Source organism: Nomascus leucogenys, chromosome 7b, assembly GCF_006542625.1.
Source record: "Nomascus leucogenys isolate Asia chromosome 7b, Asia_NLE_v1, whole genome shotgun sequence".
Taxonomy (NCBI): domain Eukaryota; kingdom Metazoa; phylum Chordata; class Mammalia; order Primates; family Hylobatidae; genus Nomascus; species Nomascus leucogenys.
In genome coordinates this window covers 9,358,979-9,374,136 of record NC_044387.1, presented here as the reverse complement: position 1 = coordinate 9,374,136, position 15,158 = coordinate 9,358,979, and the positions used below count along the sequence as shown (strand labels likewise).

General features: G+C 42.5%; 1 protein-coding gene across 1 annotated transcript in view; it reads left to right on the top strand.

Annotated features, from left to right (window-relative positions):
- The window catches only part of EP300 (E1A binding protein p300), a 93,352-nt gene that overhangs the window by 48,634 nt on the left and 29,560 nt on the right, over positions 1-15,158 (top strand). Inside the window, exons 8-14 of the mRNA XM_030815480.1 lie at positions 1,690-1,827; positions 4,198-4,315; positions 5,107-5,281; positions 10,891-10,968; positions 12,306-12,415; positions 13,503-13,640; positions 14,222-14,659. Coding sequence (XP_030671340.1) covers positions 1,690-1,827; positions 4,198-4,315; positions 5,107-5,281; positions 10,891-10,968; positions 12,306-12,415; positions 13,503-13,640; positions 14,222-14,659 — 1,195 coding nt within the window. The remainder of the gene's footprint in view (positions 1-1,689; positions 1,828-4,197; positions 4,316-5,106; positions 5,282-10,890; positions 10,969-12,305; positions 12,416-13,502; positions 13,641-14,221; positions 14,660-15,158) is intronic.

Genomic DNA, 15,158 nt, shown 5'->3' with positions numbered 1-15,158 from the left:
TTAGTTGCCTCGGTTTGAAGATGTCTTTGAATACAGATAGATGTTTGAGTCCATTCTTTCTTTTTTCGCTCTGTAGCCCAGGCTAGAGTGCAGTGGCGTGATCTCAGCTCACTGCAGCCTCTGCCTCCTGGTTCCAGTTAAAGCATTTCTCCTGCCTAAGCCTCCTGAGTAGCTGGGATTACAGGAAGACGCCAACATGCCCAGCTAATTTTTGTATTTTTAGTAGAGACAGGGTTTCACTATGTTGGCCAGGCTGGTCTTGAACTCCTGACCTCATGATCCGTCCGCCTCAGCCTCCCGAAGTGCTGGGATTGCAGACGTGAGCCACCGCGCCCAGCCCATTCTTTCTTCTTTCTACAGCCTTAATTGAAATTGTATTGATTATCTAGCGTAGCCTACACCTTCCCTAATACAGTAGGATGTTGCAAGGTTACAGCTCCATAACAGTCAGCCTTATCCTGATGTTAAGAATTAGTCCACCAGCCTGGGCAATATGTCAAGATGTCTTCTCTACAAGAAAATACAAAAAAGTTAACGAGGCGTGGTGGCGTGCACCTGTAGTCCCAGCTACTGATGAGGCTGAGGTGGGAGGAGCACTTGAGGCTGGGAGGTCGAGGCTCCGGTGAGCCGTGTTTACACCACTGCACCCCAGTCTGGGTGACAGCGAGACTGTGTCTCAAAAGATAAAAATTATTATTTTAAAAAGAGAATTAGTCCATCATCCAAAGCATTCCCTGAGGTGAGCTGTGTTAGAATGACAGCTTCATCTGATAACACAAGCCTTAGAAAACTAAGTATGGGCCGGGCATGGCAGCTCCCCTGTAATCCCAGCATTTTGGGAGGCCGAGGCAGGCAGATTGCATGATCTTAGAAGCTCAAGACCAGCCTGGGCAACATGGCGAAACCCTGTCTCTGCTAGAAATATGAAAATTAGCCGGGCATGGTGGCGCCCAACTGTAATCCCAGCTACTCAGGAGGCTGAGGCGGGAGAATCGCTTGAACCCCGGAGGCAGAGGTTGCATTGAGCTGAGATCACGCCACTGCACTCCAGCCTGGGCGACAGAGCGACACGCCATCTCAAGAAGAAGGAAAAAAAAATGGCTGGGCGCAGTGGCTCACACCTGTAATCAGCACTTTGGGAGGCCCAGGTGGGTGGATCACTTGAGGTCAGGAGTTTGAGACCAGCCTAGCCAACATGATGAAACCCCATCTCTATTAAAATACAAAATTAGCCGGACGTGGTGACGGGTGCCTGTAATCCTAGCAACTCAGGAGGCTGAGGCAGGAGAATTGCTTGAACCCGGAAGGCAGAGATTGCAGTGATCTGGGATTGCACCACTACAGTCCAGCCTGGGCGACAGAGCAAGACTTTGTCTCAAAAAAAAAAAAAAAAAAAAAAAAGGCATTACAGACTTACAGACAAAACCCAGAAAATTAAGTCTTATGATATCTTGTGTTAGGACATCATCCTGTCCTCCAAAGAAATACAACTTACCCTCACACAGGTACAAACATGCACAGTTTAAAATCAGTCTAGTCACACACTTCTCCCTGCCTATCTCCTTAATGCAAATAGAAGTGACATAGCATATTGATTCCATTACAATAATCAGTGTCAGCTTGAATTAAATGAGGTCTTCCTTCTCCTACCTTTCTTCACTAAAACTATTTGGTGACCCCTTTTTGAAGCCCAATGATGAGTGAAAATGCCAGTGTACCCTCCCTGGGTCCTATGCCAACAGCAGCTCAACCATCCACTACTGGAATTCGGAAACAGTGGCATGAAGATATTACTCAGGATCTTCGAAATCATCTTGTTCACAAACTGTAAGTAAGATTGTGGACATATCTCGTTCATAAAGAGATGTCATGTCAGCGTGCTTTCAGTCTCCTGGGCATTTAATTACTAAAGGAATATTAGCAATTTTTCTGTAGCATGGACGTTGATGTTGATACTTCTATTCTTGTGGATTTCTTGCTGCTGCTGCTTTTTTCCTTCTCAACCTTTCTCACCATCTGTGGTAGTCTTTCAGCTTTAATAGTGTGTGAACTATTCTGTCTAGTGCAGTAAATAGTATATTAATTAAACACTGTTTTTAGCTATTGCCTTTGCAAAACTTACATATCTAAGAAAAACTAGGCCTCAGCTCATTAAAATATTGCAGTGTTAACATTCTTTTCTGTTACTCCTGGTAGAGCAGGGTTTTTGTTTGTTTGTTTGTTTGTTTGTTTGAGATGGAGTTTCACTCTGTTGCCCAGGCTGGAGTGCAGTGGCACGATCTCGGTTCACTGCAGACTTCGCCTCCCAGGTGCCAGTGATTCTCCTGCCTCAGCCGCCCAGGTAGCTGGGACTCACAGGAATGTGCCACCTCACCTGGCCAATTTTTGTATTTTTAGTAGAAATGGGGTTTCACTATGTTGGTGAGGCTGACTTCAAATTCCTGACATCAAGTGATCCGCCTGCCTCAGCTTCCCAAAGTGCTAGGATTACTGGTGTGAGCCACCACGCCTGTCCTGGTAGAGCTTATATTATGTAAAAATCTGGTAGGGTGGGGTCTCTGGTCTTCTCATCCTCCAAATGTGCACATGGCAGTTTATTTTTTAAGAAGTTGATATATTTCAGGCACTCTCCCCTTACGAACTCCATCTTAAAGAGTTTTTGTCAGATGAAGGAGGGGGAGGCATATAGAGCAAGGTAATGAAATGTGCTCAGCATCATAAAAAGGTAGAGCTTGGACCTTGCCGATTACAGAGTTTACCCTTCAAACACCATGCAGTATTTTTTCTTGGAGAAGTCTTTTCATTTCACTTTCAGTTAATAGCAGGGTCTCCTTTACTGTATCCATATTTTTTAATTGATTGAGGAACTATTTATCATTTTGTCTTAATTTATTTTTATGTTACGTGAAACTACCAATTATATACGTTTCATTTAGGAATTTTTTTTCTCCCAGGAACCCATGCTTGCTAATTATTTAGGATTTTTTTTTTTTTTTTTTTTTTTTTTTTTTTTTTTTTTGAGACGGAGTCTTGGTCTGTCGCCCAGGCTGGAGTGCAGTGTCATGATCTCGGCTCACTACTGCAACCTCCCATCTCCTGGGTTCAAGCGTTTCTCCTGTCTCATACTCCCGAGTAGCTGGGGTTACAGGTGTGTGCCACCATACCTGGCTGATTTTTGTATTTTTAGTAGAGATGGGGTCTCGCCATGTTGGCCAGGCTGGTCTCGAACTCTTGACCTCAGGTGATCCACCTGCCTTGGCCTCCCAAAGGGCTGGGATTACAGGCGTGAGCCACTGCGTCCAGCCAGGAATTCTTCAATGGTAGCACTAAGTAACGGAATTTGACAAGGAAAGAACTTCACAAGTTTAATGAAATTATTCCTTTAATAAAGAATAACCAATCTCTTATTTTGTGACAAACTATTCAGGAACTTTTATTTAATGGACAGAGATCATTATTTGGGATTGATCATTTGACTTTACATTAAAAGTTTATTATATATGCCCAAGTTTTCTACCAACTCAGTATTCTTCTAAACTTCCATTTATATCTTCTTGATCTGGTTCCTTCAAGTCCTATGCAACTGAGTATGGGATGTCCAAATAAAATCAGTGCCTAAAGATCACGTTTATCAGTCATAAGAAATACTAGTGCAAAACATTTTGTTGGGGAATTGCATGAAAGTGAAAAACTGAATCTAACAGAATCATTATGCATTTCTGGTCTCTCCACTTCAGGTTTTTGGTTTTCTGTTTGTTTTATATAAAAGCCTTTGTCAGAACAGTTCAAGTTTTTGATGTTTTAACATTTTAGAGTGGTTACTGAATTTTATTTCAGTAAGCTAAATAATAAATTTAGAAAAGCAGATGGAATTCTGAAGGCTACTTGATACTATGACAACGCCTGTTTTCCTCACTGTCTTTAGTATGTAGCCCAAAGTAATATTTTGCTTTACGTCTAGAGTAACAGGGACCAAAGAGTGTTTTTTATTGAGTCATTTCTTATATTGTGATCAGAAATATAGACAAAAATTCTTTTGTTTATCACAAAAAGACAATTTCATTTCAGTAAGTATTTTAATATATATCACCTTGCCGTTATTTTTTCTTTTCCTCTGTGTGTTCAGTGTATAAAAATTGGAAAAATGCTAATTAAATGCTGACACGACATTACAGTGGTAGGATTTTCTTTTTCCAGCGTCCAAGCCATATTTCCTACACCGGATCCTGCTGCTTTAAAAGACAGACGGATGGAAAACCTAGTTGCATATGCTCGGAAAGTCGAAGGGGACATGTATGAATCTGCAAACAATCGAGTGAGTGTCTGTTTTTTTTTCTATTAATAGCCAAGATTGAGGCTGTTGTGGTTATTTTATTTCTCTTTAGCATGTACAAGTAGTACATGTGCTTCAGACGGGGGACACGCTGTAGCTATCCCGTCTTATTGTCCCCAAGCACAGTTAGGATAACAAAGCAATTTCTTAAGGGTATGTCATCAAGAATTTTATGTTTTTCCTCCTAATACAATGCACTCATGTGGCATTTTATCTGGTTGTGCTGTCAACCTAAAAAGTGGCTGAGCTGGCCAAGTGCAGTGCCTCGGTGCCTGCAATCCCAGCAGTTTGGAAGTCTGAGGTGGGCAGATCACTTGAGCCTAGGAGTTGGAGACCAGCCTGGGCAACATAGCAAAACTCCATCTCTACAAAAAATTAGCCAGGCATGGTGGCGTGTGCCTGTAGTCCCAGCTACTCACAAGGCTGAGGTGGGGGAATCACCAGAGCCTTGGAAGTCAAGCTGCAGTGATTCGTGATTGCGCTGCCGGTGACAGAGGGAGACCTTGTCTCTCTCAAAAACAGGAGGGGGGTAGTGCTGAGCTGTTACCACCTCTGTTCTCTTTTCACTAGAATATAATGAAGTAGCGACTTACTGTTGTTCACGATAGTTCAGATTCTCTACATAAGTTGAACTTTCCTTTCTAAATTGGCACCGGTTCTTAATGCAGCATATAAAATGAAACTAATATCTGTTCTCAGTTTATTTTTTCTGTTACCTGGTGGTAGTTCCTTTTTTCCTCATCTCCCTTATTTTACTTCCAACAATTCAAAAGGCGGAATACTACCACCTTTTAGCTGAGAAAATCTATAAGATCCAGAAAGAACTAGAAGAAAAACGAAGGACCAGACTACAGAAGCAGAACATGCTACCAAATGCTGCAGGCATGGTTCCAGTTTCCATGAATCCAGGGCCTAACGTGGGACAGCCGCAACCAGGAATGACTTCTAGTAAGTGTTTTTTGTTATATTTCTATTTGAGAGAAACTGATAATAAAATAGTTTCTATCCAAAGTCATTAATTTCCGTAAGCTTGTGTAACTATTCTAGAGTTTTTTAAATAACCATTTGCCTTTGCAAAGAAAATAACTCATCTACTAGTAAAAACAGAAGCGGAACAAGTATATTTAAGATGTCTGGGCATGGTACTTAACATACCTTGATAATCTGGAATTGTTTTTAGAGCCCAAGGTGTAAACTTCTCTAATAGTGACATCTAGAAAGCGATAGCCTACATACAGATGTTCACAGATTCCTCTGAGACTGGCTTGTGTGGTAAGTAGCCGGTAGATGTTTGTAGGCTGACCAGGTTCAGGAGCCCTGTAACACACATAATATCATATTACACGGTCACACTTTCTACTTGACATAAAATGTTCTAAGTCTAGGAACTCTTTCTTTTTTTAGAGACAGAGTCTCACTCTGTCACCCAGGCTGGAGTACGGTGGCATGATCTTGGATCACTGCAGCCTCCGCCTCCCAGGTTCAAGCAATTCTCCCACCTCAGCCTTCCGAGTAGCTGGGATTACAGGCACATGCCACCACGCCTGTCTAATTTTTGTATTTTTCGTAGAGACAGAGTTTTGCTATGTTGGCCTGGCTGATCTCAAACTCCTGGCCTCAAATGATCCGCCCACCTTGGCATCCCAAAGTACTAGGATTACAGGCATGAGCCACTGCTCCCTGCCTAGAAGCAGCATTTAAAATTACATTTTGACAGCTTCAGTTTCTGGTTATAGCATCATTGTTGACCTGATGAATTAACTTAGCCAAGACTATGATAAATAAATAGTCTTACTCAATCATTGACTTACTGGTAGGATCAAAGTAGTGAAATATGGAGCAGGCACACCATTTTCAGGAATGACACAGGCTGTTTAAATGCTGCGAGCAAGGCTGTGATAGGAAAAACCTGCATTTACTGAGTTAGGAAATGCTAATGATCTATAAGAAGTGTCAACTGAGCCAGTGGGTAGTAAACCTCATACGATCAGTAGATTAAAATGGGCTGAGAAGTTCATCTCTTTCATTCATTGAAGTAGTAAAGTAGAGAACCATTGGTTACCACAGCCTCATTTGCTAACTGAAGTGTGCCAGGTACTGTTTTGTAATGTGTAAAAAGTTGGGAGGAGCAACATTGCTGAGGAAATAGTATGCATGGAGGCTGCCCAATAGTAAGGAAAAACACAGATATTTTGAGTAGTTAGGAGAACAAATTTTCAGGAATGAAAAAGTCAAGATTAGAGTTGAGACTGCTTCAGTACATGATTTGGACTTGAGTAGTAACTAAAGATTAAAAAAAGTGGACAGGCTGGGTGCGGTGGCTCATGCCTGTACTCCCAGCACTTTGGGAGGCCGAGGCGGGTAGATCATGACGTCAGGAGATGGAGACCATCCTGGCTAACACGGTGAAACCCCATCTCTACTAAAAATACAAAACAATTAGCCGGGCGTTGTGGCAGGCGCCTGTAGTGTGAACCCGGGAGGCGGAGCTTACAGTGAGCCGAGATTGTGCCTCTGCACTCCAGCCTGGGCAACAGAGCGAGACTCCGTCTCAAAAAAAAAAAAAAAAAAAAAAAAACAAGTGGACATACCTGAGATACTTGGTTTTGGTAGAATTTACTCAAGTTCTGGGTGAAATATGAGCCAAGTTTAAAGTCTGTGAGATATTAAATTGTATTCTAATGTCAGTATAAACAGTATGGTACTGATGTAAGCAGGAATAAGTGGTAGTGGAACTGAGTATCAGCCTTAAGTATATGTTGACCTTTAGCTCGTACTAAATCTGACATTTTGTAGAATGAAATTCTTACCTTAACCTGATACGCAGAAAATAATAGAAGCATAAAAGGGGTTGGGCATCATGGTGGCTCATGCCTGTAATCCCAGCTCTTTGGGAGGCTGAGGCTGCAGATCACTTGAGCTTAGGAGTTCAGCCTTGGCAACATGGTGAAACTCTGTCTCTATAAAAAATACAAAAATTAGCAGGCCGGGCGCGGTGGCTCACGCTTGTAATCACAGCACTTTGGGAGGCCGAGGCGGGCGGATCACGAGGTCAGGAGATTGAGACCACGGTGAAACCCCGTCTCTACTAAAAAGACAAAAAATTAGCCGGGCGTGGTGGCGGGCGCCTGTGGTCCCAGCTACTCAGGAGGATGAGGTGGAAACATCACTTGAGCCCAGGAGGTCGAGGCTGCAGTGAGCCGTGATTGTGCCACTGTACTCAAGCCTGGGCAACAGAGTGAGACCCTGTCTTTCAATAAATAAATAAATAAATAAGGTTTGTAAACTTTAAAAAAAATTTGAAAGAACTACGTAGAATGTTGAAGAAAACATAACATTCTCATCTTCACGTTTCTTTAACATTTTTTTGTTGTTGTTGGTTTTGTTTCTGTTTTTTTGAAACAGTCTTTCTTTGTCACTCAGGCTGAAGTGCAGTGGCGCCATCTAAGCTCAGCTGCAACCTCTGCCTCCCAGATTCAATTGACTCTTGTACCTCAGCATCCCTGGCAGCTGGGATTACAGGCATGCATCACCACACCTAACTAATGTTTTGTATTTTCAGTAGAGACAGGGTTTCACACCATGTTGGCCAGGCTAGTCTCAAACTCCTGACCTCAAGTGATCCGCCTACCTTGGCCTTGCAAAGTGCTGGGATTACAGGCTTGAGCCATCACACCTGGCCACGTTTGATTTTTTTGTTTTAATACAAAGAATACACAGTTATTATAGAATCAGAGAGTGGCAATGGTAGGACTATGTGTATTGGCATAAAAATATGCCCACAGTAAACTAATGTAACGTGTACCATCTTGAAAAAATAATCCCAGTTGTTAATGGAGCTGAAGGTAGCTAACTCTTTCCTTATTAGTTTTTTGCAAAGATACGAAGTTTCAGGAAAAGCTGATGACAGAAGTGTGCATGTTATAGTCTGAGTTTTTTTAAGTGTGGCATATGCCCTAGAAAAAGTTCTGGAAGAAATAAATACTAACCTCTGAACATGGGCTTCTGATGGGGGCAGTGGAATTCCAGGATACTTGTGTTGTGTGATAAAGGGTTTTTGATTATTTGACTTAATGCATATAGTTTGCATTAAGGGCATATGTATTGAAATGTGAAAGATGGACATTTTTGTTTGTGTGTATTTTCTTTACCTCTAAATATTTATATATATACATTTTTGAGATGGGGTCTCTCTCGCCCAGCCTGGAGTGCAGTGGTGTGATCTCAGCTCACTGCATTCTCCATGCCTCCCAAGCTCAAGCAATCCTCCCACCTCAGCCCCCCAAGTAGCTGGGACCACAGGCACACGCCACCATGCCTGGCTAATTTTTTTGTATTTTTTAGTAGAAATAGGGTTTCTGTATGTTGTCCAGGCCAGTCTCGAACTCCTGAACTCAAGATATCCACCCACCTTGACCTTTCAAAATGCTGAAATTACAGGTGTGAGCCACTGCGCCCAGCCTTTAAATATTTATCTTAAAAAAAAAAATACTATCAAGATATTCCTTTAAATAATTCATCAAGTTTCCTTAAAATGACAAGAGCTGCCTCATGGAGCAATAGTAGATAAATTCATATCTGCATCATATGGGGCAAATGTGGGCAGTAGGATTGCGGCTTTATTTTTAAACCATTTTCATTTGATTAGTCTCAAATACTTAAAAATCAGAAGATTTTGCATTTAAAAAGTCTGAATTTCTGGCTTCTTTAAAAAAAAATTGACATGTCTAGCAGACTTGACCTCCTTTCTCCTACAGCGACACCTGTCTATAGCTGCACTCATGGCTGACTCTATAGAAGAGTTGTGTTTTCTCTCCACTTCAGTCGTCACAGTTCTCTATTGTTTTGGGTACTTAAAACAGTTTTACTTGATATTAGCTGCCTGGCACTTGCCATTTAGCTTGGAACACCTGTCCATATTGTTGACTTGAAAAAAAAGTTACTCATATCTTAGGCGAAACCATTGTTTTGTAGATAGTGTGCATGAATACAGATAATGTGTGGGGAGGAAGAGAAAAGGTTTATCTCAAGGTCATTTGTTGGATCCTGATTCATTTTTCTATTCTGATTTTTAATTTTTAAGTAATGAGCATGGATTATGCATATACTTCTTATAAAGCTTGCAGAGTTACAGATAAAAGTTTATATGAATAAATGTTGAGCATTTCCTCTGTCAGTTTTGCTCATTTACTGAAGGTTGAAATTTGTCTGAAGGGATGGACATCTCCTTAGAAGAGCAGCAGGTCTTCCTCTCCTATGCCTGAGGCTTGAATGTACAGCCCTTGACTGAGGGTATGGCCAGGGTGGAGCCAGGTCACTACAGGCATCTGTCCTTTCCCAGGGTGCTGTAAAAATATTTTCTCTGTGCACTATGTTGAAAGTGCTGTGCTAGAGCATTGGCAGATAATCCAGGAAGAAGACCTTAGAATTTATGTATTTATATTTTACTTTTTTTTTTTTTTTGAGACGGAGTCTTGCTCTGTCACCCAGGCTGGAGTGCAGTGGCGCTATCTCGGCTCACTGCAAGCTCCGCCTCCCAGGTTCACGCCATTCTCCTGCCTCAGCCTCCTGAGTAGCTGGGACTACAGGCGCCTGCTACCACGCCCGGCTATTTTTTTGTATTTTTAGTAGAGACAGGGTTTCACTGTGCTATTCAGGATGGTCTCGATCTCCTGACCTCGTGATCTGCCCGCCTCGGCCTCCCAGAGTGCTGGGATTACAGGATATTTTACTTTTTTAAGAATTATTTCTATTTTTGTATTTAAGAGGTACATGATATGTAGTGTGGCATAATATGCATATTATTTAAAATCAATGTTCACAGTTTGTGTGCATAAAAACATTGTGCTACATAATCAAGTTTGGCCACCATTAGACATGATTCATAGCTCTTATCCATGGAGATATTCTGTTGCATGCCAACCAGACTCAGACTTTGTTAAACAATAACATATTAAATGCTATAATGGCCTCAATTTTTTTTTTTTTTTTTTTTTTGAGATAGAGTCTTGCTCCGTCGCCCAGGCTGGAGTGCAGTCATGCGATCTTGGCTCACTGCAACCTCCGCCTTCCAGGTTCATGCGATTCTCCTGCCTCAGCCTCCTGAGTTGCTGGGATTACAGGTGCCCGCCACGACACCTGGCTAATTTTTTTGTATTTTTAGTAGAGACGGAGTTTCGCCATGTTGGCTAGGCTGGTTTTGAACTCCTGACCTCAAGTGATCCACCCACCTCAGCCTCCCAAAGTGCCAGGATTACAGGCATGAGCCACTGTGCCTGGCCTATAATGGCTTCAATAGCTTATTTTTCTATCAACATTGAAAATGCCCGGGCTCATAAAGGAATACCAACAAATCCATTTGGAGACATTTTTCTGTATTCCAGAAATAACATTTCCTTCAAGTTTCTGTCTAGTTCAGAGCTTTATTTTGTGATTCATACTCAATTTTCAAAGGTATTATTAAAAATATTTTGTGGGGTTTGTGTGTGCAGTGAGTTTTTGTTTGGTTAAGGGAAGATGGTGCAAAGATACTTCTTTATTTCTCTTTTTTACTCTAGATGGACCTCTACCTGACCCAACTATGATCCGTGGCAGTGTGCCAAACCAGATGATGCCTCGGATAACTCCACAATCTGGTAAATAATGAAAAATTTTTTTTTATTTTAAAAGAATCCCTGGTGTACTGCAAGATAATACTTGCTACCTGGACACTCGCTTTATGCCAACAGCAAGTGTCATGATTACCTGCCCATAGAGGAAGAGGGGGTGAAGAGCAGGTTGGCTGGCAGATCACAGGGCAGGTGACTTTAAATGATCAAGTATCCATTAAAAAACAACTGCAGGCTGGGCACGGTGGCTCATGCTTATAATCCCAGCACTCTGGGAGGCCGAGGCTGGTGTACCACCTGAGGTCAAAGTACGAGACCAGGCCAGGCGCGGTGGCTCACGCTTGTAATCCCAGCACTTTGGGAGGCCGAGGCGGGCGGATCACGAGGTCAGGAGATCGAGACCACAGTGAAACCCTGTCTCTACTAAAAATACAAAAAAAATTAGCCGGGCGTGGTGGCGGGCACCTGTAGTCCCAGCTACTCGGAGAGGCTGAGGCAGGAGAATGGTGTGAACCTGGGAGGCGGAGCTTGCAGTGAGCCGAGATCGCGCCACTGCACTCCAGCCTGGGCGACAGAGCAAGACTCCGTCTCAAAAAAACAAAAAAAAAAGTACGAGACCAGCCTGGCCAATGTGGTGAAACCCTGTCTCTACTAAAAATACAAAAAAATTAGCCAGGTGGGGTGGCACAGGCCTGTAATCCCATTTACTCTGGAGGCTGAGGCTGGAGAATCACTTGAACCCAGGAGGCAGAGTTTGCAGTGAGGCGAGATCGCACCACTGTACCCCAGCCTGGGTGACAGCAAGACTCCGTCTGAAAAAAAAAAAAAAAAAAAAAAAAAAACAGTTTGTAAAATTCAGTTTGGAGATCCTGTTAGTTGATAATGTCTGTTTACTACTACTGTGAATGAGACAGATTTATTTATACTTAGAAGGTTGAAAGCCAGTTTATTAGTCCTGATAAAATGATATAGAATCAGGCGCAGGTGCGGTGGCTCACGCCTGTTATCCCAGCACTTTGAGAGGCTGAGGCGGGCGGATCACGAGGTCGGGAGATCGAGACCATCCTGGCTAACACGGTGAAAGCCCGTCTCTACTAAAAATAGAAAAAATTAGCCAGGTGTGGTGGCAGGCGCCTGTAGTCCCAGCTACTCGGGAGGCTGAGGCAGGAGAATAGCGTGAACCCGGGCAGTGGAGCTTGCAGTGAGCCAAGATTGCGCCACTGCACTCCAGCCTGGGCAACAGAGCGAGACTCCATCTCAAAAACAAAACAAAAAAAAGGTATAGAATCAGACATAAGAATTCTATCTTTTATTCTTCAGTTTCACAAAGGCATTCAGATCTAATATTTTGCACATATTCACAGGTTTGAATCAATTTGGCCAGATGAGCATGGCCCAGCCCCCTATTGTACCCCGGCAAACCCCTCCTCTTCAGCACCATGGACAGTTGGCTCAACCTGGAGCTCTCAACCCGGTTAGTTTGACATCTTTGGTAATCTCTTTGGCCTTTACCTGGTATTTTGAAAATGCTGTTTGTTCCTACTTTATAAATTCTCGCAGTCATTTAAACAGACCGTAACTCCTAGTTCTTCTGTAATTCTTCTGTATTTAACTCTACTAGAAAGCTGACCAAAAAAACAAAAACAGCCAGGCCCTTGTCCCTGGAGTGTCAATGTTTAGTGGCCTGCATGCGTTTTCATGGTCACCTCTGTTCCCTGATGTCTGTCTTCCCTTCTCCAGGCAGAGAACTGTCTTTTGCAAGGTTGGTGGTGCATTTGCCTGATTCTTGAACTCGGAGAAGAGAGACTAGGCTTCTCCTGCTCCTTATGCGAACTCTTAACCAGTCCATCTCTCTACCTTGACCCTAACCCTCCTGCTGCCCTTTAGAGTTAGCTGGTGCCTCTGATTCTTGACCCTTTTGGGGGTTCCTGGGCATTACTACTTCTCACTAATCTGCCATTTTCAACAGAGAGTTCTGTCCCTTTTAACCTATAAGACAGATGGTCTTAGCTTATGAAGTTTTTGGCCTTTGGTACTCGAGATTTCTTTCTTTAAGGCCTGAATTTGTGTAGGGTAATTTTAGAAATGACATGTAACAATGCTAGAGCGTTTGTGGACCATGAATGCTACCAGATTCTGCCACAACTTGTAAGATTTTCTTGTTTTTACATATTATGGGTCTTAGAATTTGTGTTATTACTACATCACTGACATGACCTCATGAAATTGTGATTAACTCTCCTCACTTAACAGAGCATGCAAAGAAAATTACCTGCTATCCTTGTGCTAGGCATATTTGTGTACCGAGAGAATGTGTGTTCTATCCTCTTAATATTTCTTGAAAGTAGGCCTAGGTAAACTGTGAGGCTATTACCCTTTATCTGGGCACAAGAGTCAGTTGTTCTACAACTTTCTTCCTTCTCTTCAGCCCTCTTCACCTATACTCCTGTCTTTGGCTTTTCTCTACTTAATAAGCCTGACATTAGGAGCATTTGGTGATTTTAGTTATAGTAGAATAACTGTAATGAAACAGTTTGGTGATTTGTGGTTTTTTTTTTCAGCCTATGGGCTATGGGCCTCGTATGCAACAGCCTTCCAACCAGGGCCAGTTCCTTCCTCAGACTCAGTTCCCATCACAGGGAATGAATGTAACAAATATCCCTTTGGCTCCGTCCAGCGGTCAAGCTCCAGTGTCTCAAGTATGTCTCATAAGTGGATTTTTCACTTATTTTTGATTCTTGAAACTTCCCTTGACGTAGGTTTTTATAGGAGAGAGTGGCAGCAAATAGTGGGTGAAAACAGATGATTTAAAAAAAAAAATAACAATTTTGGACTTAGTGTGTTCTGAACATGAAGAGATTATTCTGTGACATAGCAATGGTGTTCATTGTTACAAAGTAGGAAATAATCTAAATGGGTGGTTTTAATTGTTTTTAGTAGTGAACACTTAAATAAATCTTAGAATTAAACACAATGTAGAAGGAAATCTGGCTGAAGAGAGCATAGGCAGGCCCTAGAGCACTCTGCACTCAATTCTGCCGTTTTTCTACAGTGGCTGAGGCCATTCTGCTGAATGGTTTGAAGTCTCTTTAGTTAAGTACTATCTTGATGGTACTGTCCAAAGATACATCCCCAGTAATAGGGTATTTTACACATTTTGAAATAGACACACTGCTACTCTTTGTTTAATCAGTTTGTGTCCTAAATTTATATAACATGCCTGTGTATTTCCTTAATTCTGTTTTGAATTGCTGTCTTGTTATGTTTTTTATTTTAACAGGCACAAATGTCTAGTTCTTCCTGCCCGGTGAACTCTCCTATAATGCCTCCAGGGTCTCAGGGGAGCCACATTCACTGTCCCCAGCTTCCTCAACCAGCTCTGCATCAGAATTCACCCTCGCCTGTACCTAGTCGTACCCCCACCCCTCACCATACTCCCCCAAGCATAGGGGCTCAGCAGCCACCAGCAACAACAATTCCAGCCCCTGTTCCTACACCTCCTGCCATGCCACCTGGGCCACAGTCCCAGGCTCTACATCCCCCTCCAAGGCAGACACCTACACCACCAACAACACAACTTCCCCAACAAGTGCAGCCTTCACTTCCTGCTGCACCTTCTGCTGACCAGCCCCAGCAGCAGCCTCGCTCACAGCAGAGTACAGCAGCATCTGTTCCTACCCCGACAGCACCGCTGCTTCCTCCACAGCCTGCAACTCCAGTAAGTAGAGATTTGGATTTAGGCAGAATCATTAGAGCTGTACTGTAGTATTATATTACTTATGGGCCATTTCCATTCTCTTTTCCTTTATCTCTTACTGTTTTCTCCACAAGTAGAATGTAATCTATTTTTCATAGGGACTTTTTTATCCTGTTTTGCCTTCCTGTGATAGGACCTGTCGTAGCAAGAGCAGAAAGATTTTATTTAGCTCTGACTTTGACCATTATGTTTCATGTTGTACCCTGAGGTCTGAAGGTACGTAAAGGGGTATAACAAGGGGACACAGTCCTTCTCCTTATTTAGTATATTATTTAGTGCAGCACATAAATTTTACATATATTTAAGGAATCTTTTTCAAACAGTTTGAGCTGTAAAACCTAGAGATTGAATTTAAAAATTACAGATTTGGGTGGGCGCAGTGGTTTACACTTTTCATCCTAGCACTTTGGGAGGCCATGGCGGGCAGATCACTTGAGGTCAGGAGTTCAAGACCAGCCTG